We start from the raw sequence: 8,977 nt of genomic DNA, 5'->3' as shown, positions 1-8,977 counted from the left end.
TCTCCCGCTCCCAGGTGAGTTAGAGTCCACCCAGCAAGGCAACTTTGGGTATCCTGCCACACACTGGGCATTTCGTTCCCTAATTTCAATAGGTTAATAATAGAATGACTGTTCCTTGTGAAGAAATGAATCTTTGACTTCTTCTAAAGGTTTTAGCAACAACTGGTGGATCGGTCTGAGTCTCATGCACAACATATTCACAAGAGAACACAACGCTATTTGTGATATGCTGCTGAAGTTCCACCCTGATTGGTCAGACCAGCAATTGTATGACATAGCCAGGTAACTGAATGTTAAATGAAAAGAACCACGCGTGAATTAACCATATTAGGCATGAATAAGCTTGGCAGTCTTTTGGCACTAGGCTTAATGAGCTGCCGAAGTTCAACTTAACAAAAAGTACTAAGGATTTGGCATGCAGGGCCTGAATAAATACCGAAAGTTAATTGATTAAATTTTTTGAAAAATAAGTTCAAAAAACTGAAGTGACATGTAAACCACTCCATAGTTTTTGTAACGGCGAATTCACTCTTGTATACAGACCTTTATTTCCAATACTGTTAGAGAAGGCTACAACATCTAATTCGTGCCACTTCACTAACAGCGTTAAAACAATGCAGTCGTCAATGCGTCGAAATCGATCAAGTTACGTCGTTACTTCGAGTGAATGCCGAAGCTGCAAACTCTTGTCAAAAAACATAATAAGGAAGAACGAAAGACTAGGCCACAAGACCTCTAAAGGCGGGAAAAAATCGAAACAGGGAGCCCATCCGCAGCAATGTTCTCAGTATCGATGTCAGACCGTTGTAAAACCCCTGAGAGCTCTTTTCCGCGCCTTGCGTACAGCTCGCTAGCTCATTGGTTTACAGTCATTTTGTAGATTAAGTAATTTGATTACGCTCTTTTGTTTTTCGCTATACAGGTTAATCAACACAGCCACTATTCAGAAAATTCACACAGTGGAATGGACACCAGCCATTCTAAACAACAGTGCTCTGCGCGCTGGGGTATATGTGAACTTTGGCCTAATCCCAGGGAAAGAGGTTTTTGATTGGCTTGCGGCACACAATATAAGTATTGGGGCGAGCGGTGCGGTATTGAAGCCACTTGTTGGCTATCCTAGTAATTTTTACGGCGTCCCTTTCTCTCTTACTGAAGAATTTGTATCAGTGTACCGCATGCATCCGTTGTTACCAGACGATCTGTACATGCGCTCGGTTGAAACTGGGCAAAAAACTGGAAAGTCATATTCTCTCCCCGAATACTCTTTCAAAGGAGCTAGGGATATCTTGAAGAAACACAGTGTGGATGACGTTGTATACACATTCGGGGTTGAGCATCCAGGTGCGCTTACTCTTCATAACTACCCAAAGGCCTTGATGAACCTCAAGTTACCAAGGCATCAACAGAACGGAGAGGTGAGAAAACTAGTATGGTAAGGGGAGGGGGAGGGGGCTACCTCCATGATCACTCATCTAGCTTAATTGGCTGGATACTTTTCTGTGGAGCTTCGGGTCCGGGCTCGATTCCCATCCGGTAGTTAGTAGAAGAAAGCAGTTACCCTTGGCCCAAACATTTGAAAATAGTTACATTTCGTAGCCATTTCCCTCTAGCAATGCTTTTATCTAATCTGACCCTGTGGGGTGTGATGGAGATATCTAAAGCTATCGCTGTAAACTCTCCTTGTGTCACATTTCTCATCTAACCTTCTATTGACTACACCACAAGCAATCTGGCAAAGAACCCCAACACAGTATCGTAAAATTATCCAGGAAAATTCTATCAGGCCGAAGAGAGTGATTAATAAAATAAATCGGACAACCGTAGAACCGCTGTGGTGTGTCATCAGCAGCACTTTCATCCTACGCAGAGGCTGTCCTTAGTCAGAGGCAGAGAAATTTAATAGCTTGTTTTGTAGTGCTTTAACCTCAGACAAAACCTGTTGAGACACATTACAAAAACATATTTTTGCACTCGCCCTGACAAAAACGCTTACCGTCGCAAGCTGATGCACCGTTTCCCCCCTCCACTATTCCAATAAAACACCAGAAATGCACACGTGAGCTGTTAGACCAAGACAACTTTAAAAAGGGGGCCGGGAGGGGGCGACTTTGTTCAGTTTAGAGGAGATTGCAGCATGGCGCAAAATTGAAATAATACATGGAATTGTCTCAACAGTTTTGTCCGGGGCTGTAGGTATCCGTGGAGGAAAAGATCAACGTAATGAAGAAAAACAATTTCTTAGGAAAAAGGTATCTCTTTCGTTTCAGACTATTGACCTAGCAACCATCGACATTTTACGCGATAGAGAACGTGGCATTCCACGATATAATGAGTTCAGACGATTAACAAACCTTCCTCCTGTGGAGTCCTTTGAAAAGCTTACACCAAACATAAAACATTCCAGCCTGCTTAAGGAACTGTATGACGACGACATTGAGAAATTAGACCTCCTGATTGGTTGCCTAGCAGAGGAACCCCGGCCTGACGGTTATGGATTTGGTGAAACAGCTTTTAATATATTCGTTCTTATGGCCAGCAGAAGACTACAAACTGACAGGTAAGTTGATTGATTGACTTGCAGATTGATTCGTTGCTTGGCTAACTGATTGATTAATTGATTGATTGATTGATTGATTTACTGATTGACTGATTGGTTGGTTGATTGATTTTCGATTGATTGATTGATTGACTGATTGGTTGGTTGATTGATTTTCGATTGATTGATTGATTGATTGGTTGGTTGATTGATGTTTGATTGATTGATTGATTGATTGATTGACGGATAGACTAACTGACTGACCGACCGACTAACTGACTGATTGATTGATTGACTACCTGACTTACTGAAGTACTGATTGATTGATTGATTGATTGATTGATTGATTGATTGATTGATTGATTGATTAGGTTTCTACACGACTTGATTTCAAAGAATTCCAAACACGTTGCGAAATATAAAAATCAAATTTTCATTCCTGGAAGATCGCAAATTGAACTAAGAAATGAAAATCTACAAGTTTAAACAATCGTGAAAATCAGAGCCAGTAGTGCAAGAAAAGAGTTTGTATAGGGTATAGACCAAACTACAATGATTGGGGCAGAGCAATGTTTTAAAAGAGGCCCCGAGTTTAATTTTGTACTCTGCTGTCTCGGGTTCAAATCCTCGCTCGACGAAGCTTCTAAATTGCCTACCAGTTTTAGCCCCCGGTTATATTTGATTATTTAAAGGAAGCCTCTCTCCTCCATTGAAAGGAAAAAAGTCCCTAAAAGGAGCTGTTAGTACCCATTTATTGTCCACCGTAATGGTTCATTCTTTCAATGTTTTTTTTTAGGTTTATGACCGATGATTTCACTTCAGACATCTACACCAAAGAGGGACTTGAATGGATTCAAAACGCAAATATGAGCAATGTGCTTATCCGGGCATTCCCTGAAATCAAAGGGCTGGAAGAAATGCTGCAAAATGTGGAGAATGCGTTTTTCCCCTGGCCAGTTTGACGACCGAGGATATTAAGGAATTTATTTGTGGGAATAATCTTTGAGTCTAAAATCAAACATCCCGTTGGAAATTATCTGGTAATTGGCAATTCCAAATATTATTATATTGATAACGGTTTAAGTAAAGGAGCGATTAAAACTTACCTGCTCATTGCCTCTTGTTTCTATACAACTACATCTAGCGATATAGTTAAAGTCATTTAAACATGCCCTGGTTAGCATGAACTGTTGTTGCTTAAAGTCAGTTTCCCAAAATTGAAATTTGACGAACTAGACAAACAACTGGTAATATTTATCGATTTATTGGTCATTTTAAAAATTCACCATTTTCACATAGACCACAATACTCCTTGTTTACCCCCCAACATTTTATACAACCATTGTTTCCAATTTCTCCCGGCTATTACAGTCGTTACAAGAGAATTCGAAGACAATGTTTATGCAAACCTTTTAGCTGTCAAACAAGGTGCATTATGGTCTATGTGAAAATGGTGAATAGGCCCTTGCAGCCAGCCAGTTACAATTCAAAAAAGTAAACAAGAATTCCCGAACAAGCCTGGCCAAGATTTTTTGTATTATCCGTGAGTCTTGCGCGGTTTTTAAGCGGTAAACAAGTGCAGCTACAGTGAAAATTACGGTGAAGAATCGAAAGTTAGAGTCGATTGCGAAGAATGGAACAAAGGGATGGTATGACGCAAGAGTTCATCGATCACCAAAGTGAAAATCCTCAAAAAGAGCAAAAACGATCAAGAACCGCAACGGAAAAGGGAGAGTTTCTTCGCTTGCAAAGACTCGAAGATGAAAGAAAGGCGGCAGGGGCTGCTCTGAGGAAACAAATCACGAAAGTGAACTCTCTCTTTGAACAGCATCAAGAAACAGATGTTACCTCCATAGACTGGAGAGCGTGACATTTTAGATTTGCACAGAGAAAGAATGGATGAAGCTCACCAAATGTATTTTAACGAGCTACGCGATTCAAAGGAGTTAGATCAAGCATTGCAGTGGTTTGACACTCGAGATAGAGAGTATTTTCAATGCCGAACAAGAATAAATGAAGTATTACAATGTGCAGAAAAAACAGAGAAAGAATGGATGAAGCTCACCAAATGTATTTTAACGAGCTACGCGATTCAAAGGAGTTAGATCAAGCATTGCAGTGGTTTGACACTCGAGATAGAGAGTATTTTCAATGCCGAACAAGAATAAATGAAGTATTACAATGTGCAGAAAAGCACATTAGTGATCGGATGTCTCTGGTTTCTTCAAGGTCGTCTAAGCGTTCGTCGTCTTCGATAAGATCAAAGAGGGCGAAAGCGGCTGCCCGAGCAGCATGTCTCGAAGTCGAAATGGATTTTCTGGAAAGAGAAGCGGAGTACAAGAGGCTTGTGATGCTAAAGGAAATTGCTAAAGCAAAGGCAGAAGAAGGGGCTATGCGTAAAATCGAAGAAGAAGAACAAAATTTGTCCGCGGTCTTGAAATCCGAAACCTTAATTCAAGATGTTAAGCAAAACCCGGCGCCTAAAATAGAGGCTGTAGAATCGAACACACCGAAGTATGAAGACAACCTAAATGCAGCAGCTCCAACTGTCGTGCCTTTGAGAAAACTAGATACCAGTCAAAGCAAAGGCGGCAACGCTGTTCAATCACCTTCAGTTGAGAATACAGGAGCAGAACCACCCATCAAGACAGAAGAGCTAAGTTCTGTGGTAAAGATGATAGCCGAACAACAGCATATGAGCTTGCTTCCTGTACAGCGGCCCCCAGTTTTCTCTGGAAACTACTTCAATTATGCGGCATTCATCAACGCCTTTGAAAGCCTAATAGAGAGTCGAGTCACCGATCCAAAGCAGAGGCTGTATTACCTAAACCAGTACTCAGCTGGAGACGCAAAAGAATCAATTAAAGGTCTCATCACTCTCGACTCTACAGATTCTTATGAGAAGGCAAGAAAGGTGCTAAAAGAAAGATTCGGACACCCTTATCGTGTAGCACAGGCTTATAAGGAGAAGCTTAATTCGTGGCCAGCCATAAGGGAAGGTGATGGTGCTAGTCTACAGCAGTTTTCAGATTTCCTGGTTCTTTGTGAACAAGCAATGAAGACCCTTAAGTACATGGAAGGCCTTAACTCTGAAGATACTCTGCGGAAGGTAACTTCAAAGCTGCCTAGTACCGTTGGAATAAGATGGTGTCGCCTTGTCAACAAGATGTTAAGATACGAGGAGAGACTAGCTTCCTTTCACGACGTGGTTGATTTTGTCAAGGACGAGGCAGCATTGGCTACAGACTCCGTTTTCTCACCTGACGCCCTCAAGGAAGCAAGAAAGAATGAGGCTGCAAGTAACAGCAGTAGCAACGTCAAGAACACAATGTGGAGAAACAACGGAAAAGGAGGTAATAAGAGCGCAACTAGCTTCTCTACAAGTGCCACACCTCAAGGCCAGAAACCCCCACCTCGATTTCCTTCGTGTCCATTCTGTAACAGTTACAATCACGATTTAGATAACTGTCCAAATTTCGCGAAGAAGACCATTGGAGAAAGAAGATTATTCGTACAAGAAGCTAGACTGTGCTTTGGTTGTCTTTGCCTTGGCCATGTCTCTAAACGATGCAGAAACAGAAAGGTGAGCAAGTCGTGCAGTATGCCCCATCCAACGGTCCTTCATGAAGAAACAAAGAGCACCCTTAAGGTTAATGAAGGCTCAGCAAGTAAACAAGTTGCCAGAGTTGCTTAGCCAGAAGAAACCACAAGCAGCTGCACAAGTACGTGCAAGGCAACCGGAGCCATCGACGCTATCACAAACTCAATGATTGTCCCCGTCCGTGTACATCATAGAATCAATCCCGAACGGCAGGTAGTGGTCTATGCCTTACTTGATCCCGCTAGTAATGGCACATTCATCAAGGAAAGCATACTTGAAGATCTTCAAGTCGATGGCACAGAAACCCAACTGCAGCTGAACACGAAGCATGGGTCAGAAGTAGTTCCCACTCGAAGAATTACTGGTTTGAATGTCGAAAGTATGGGTAAGGACGCCCGTGTGGAACTGCCCAAAACATATACAAGAGATGACATACCGGCGAAGAGAGAAGAAATCCCACGACCAGAAACTGCAAAAGTGTGGCCCCACCTAAGTGGCATAGCCAGTAAGCTTTAACTATACCAAGTAAATGTAGACGTAGGGCTTCTCATTGGATCAAATTGCCCAAGCGCCATCAAGCCAAAGGAAGTTATCCCTGGGAGAAGCAGTGATCCTTATGCCATTCGAACACTTCTTGGCTGGGGTATTATAGGCCCAATATCAGGAGGTTCTAACAAGGAAAATTCAGATGTCCTGTGCCACAGAGTCGCTGTTAAGGAGATCGGTAGCAAGGAACCATCATCCCATAGCTTCGTTATTGAAACTTACGCAAAGGAGATTATCTCGCCTGCAGCTGTCAAGAGAATGTTCGAGTTGGACTTCAACGAAGTTAAGGACGCAACTGGACAGCCCCTCTCGATGGACGACCGAAGGTTTATGGCAAAGGTCACAGAAGGAATTCATTACCGCCCAGATAGTCACTATGAGCTACCACTGCCACGTCGAGATGAATCCTTGGCCCTCCCCAACAACACGAAGCTCGCATTTCATCGCCTCCAACACCTCAAGCTAAGATTTGGTCGAGACGAGAAGTACAAGAAAGAATACACAGCGTTCATGAACGACATGATAAAGAAGGGATACGCTGAGAAGATATCGTCACTCGAGGAAACAAGGCAAGATGGAAGGATATGGTACCTCCCACACCATAGAGTTTACCACCCTCAAAAACGAGACAAGATCCGTGTCGTTTTCGACTGCTCAGCAGAGCCCGATAAGGGTGAAACTCTCAACAAGCATCTTCTTCAAGGCCCGGACCTCACTAACAAGTTGGTGGGAGTACTATCAAGGTTCAGACAGGAACCCGTTGCGTTCATGGCAGACATTGAAGCAATGTTTCTGCAAGTTCATGTCACTGAATGTTATCGAGACCTACTGCGCTTCCTGTGGTGGGAGAACGGCAACCTAGATCAGCAGCCCTCAACATACAGGATGACAGTTCACCTTTTCGGGGCAGGGTCGTCGCCTGGTTGTTGTAATTTCGCCTTGAAGAAGACGGCTGAAGAGTATGAGAAGGAATTAGGTTCAGAACCAGCGGAGTTTCTAAGAAGAGATTTTTATGCCGATGATGGCCTTAAATCTATAGCCACTGCAAGGGACGCAAAGAAACTAATCAGCAAGACTAAAGAGATGTGTCACCGTGGAGGATTCAACCTTCACAAATTTACAAGCAACAAGCGAGAAGTTATCGAGGCCATACCAACAGAAGATCGTGCCAAGGGCATTAAGGAGTTAAATCTAGAAAAGGACGAGCTTCCAATAGAAAGGGCGCTGGGCATCAGTTGGTGTATCGAGTCAGACTGCTTCAAGTTCCATATTGTAGTGCAGGATCGCCCTTTGACTCGGCGATGAATCCTTTCCACAGTCAGCACCGTTTATGATCCATTAGGCTTCTTAGCACCTCTACTCCTGGTAGGGAAACGGCTTCTCCAAGAGCTCTGCAAAGGCAAAGTGGATTGGGACGATCCTATCCCTGAGAATGTTAGGGAATGCTGGCGGAGATGGAGAGAGGACCTACACATTTTGGAGAATCTGGCAGTTCCCAGATGCTTTAAACCGGAAGATTTTGGAACTGTAACATCTACCCAGCTGCACCACTTCTCCGACGCGAGCACAAATGGCTATGGTCAGTGTTGTTACATTCGCTTAGAGAACGACAAAGGCAAGATCCACTGTTCGCTGGTCCTTGGCAAGGCAAGGGTAGCCCCCTTAAAGATGGTCACCATACCACGTTGAGAACTCACCGCAGCAGTGGTGTCAGTCAGAGTTAGTGAGATGCTTCGTCAAGAGCTCCAGTACGAAGGCGTGCAAGAGATCTTCTGGACGGATAGTAAAGTAGGTTTAGGCTACATAAAGAATGACTCGAAGAGATTTCATGTATTCGTAGCCAACCGCGTCCAGCAAATTAGAGTTCAGACCTCCCCCAGCCAGTGGAGACACGTTGAAACAAAGTCTAATCCAGCCGACGATGCCTCGCGTGGTATCACTGCCAAAGAGCTCGTAGAAGGTTCAAGGTGGATCTCGGGGCCGAAATTCCTTTGGAAGCCCGAAGGTCTGTGGCCGCAACCACCAGAAGACCAAGATCTCTTCAACCTACCGGCAGGAGATCCGGAGGTGAAGAAAATGACAACGCATGCAATACATATGCAAGAGCCATGGAATCTCTCTGAAAGTTTAAGTTCCTTCTCCGACTGGCACAGAGCTCGTAAAGCAGAAGCCCTTTGTCTGTGCTTCAAGCAAAGACTCCGGCAGTTGGTGAACTCCAAGAAGAGCAAAACAGTCAAACGTCCAAGGGAAAGCTACACACCTATCCTGACTGTATAAGAGATTAAGTCTGC

At 43.6% G+C, this 8,977-nt stretch overlaps 3 protein-coding genes across 3 annotated transcripts in view; all 3 read left to right on the top strand.

The window, feature by feature from the left end:
* The window catches only part of LOC140935700 (uncharacterized), an 8,331-nt gene extending 4,536 nt beyond the window's left edge, over positions 1 to 3,795 (top strand). Inside the window, exons 6-9 of the mRNA XM_073385271.1 lie at positions 150 to 282; positions 923 to 1,418; positions 2,271 to 2,560; positions 3,336 to 3,795. Of these exons, the coding sequence (XP_073241372.1) occupies positions 150 to 282; positions 923 to 1,418; positions 2,271 to 2,560; positions 3,336 to 3,501 (1,085 nt within the window). The 3' untranslated portion in view covers positions 3,502 to 3,795. The remainder of the gene's footprint in view (positions 1 to 149; positions 283 to 922; positions 1,419 to 2,270; positions 2,561 to 3,335) is intronic.
* Positions 3,796 to 6,305: 2,510 nt separating this feature from the next.
* Positions 6,306 to 7,991, top strand: LOC140934669 (uncharacterized). Its single transcript, XM_073384253.1, has 2 exons — positions 6,306 to 6,525; positions 6,682 to 7,991. The coding sequence occupies exons 1-2, from the start codon at positions 6,306 to 6,308 to the stop codon at positions 7,989 to 7,991; spliced, it is 1,530 nt and encodes a 509-aa protein (XP_073240354.1).
* Positions 7,992 to 8,414: 423 nt separating this feature from the next.
* LOC140934668 (uncharacterized) lies at positions 8,415 to 8,963 on the top strand. Its single transcript, XM_073384252.1, has one exon. The coding sequence runs from the start codon at positions 8,415 to 8,417 to the stop codon at positions 8,961 to 8,963; it is 549 nt and encodes a 182-aa protein (XP_073240353.1).
* Positions 8,964 to 8,977: the final 14 nt, after the last annotated feature.

The sequence above is a fragment of the Porites lutea genome, chromosome 4 (genome assembly GCF_958299795.1).
Source record: "Porites lutea chromosome 4, jaPorLute2.1, whole genome shotgun sequence".
NCBI lineage: Eukaryota > Metazoa > Cnidaria > Anthozoa > Scleractinia > Poritidae > Porites > Porites lutea.
Note: the sequence above shows the minus strand (reverse complement) of the source record. Positions and strands in the feature narration are given on the sequence as shown.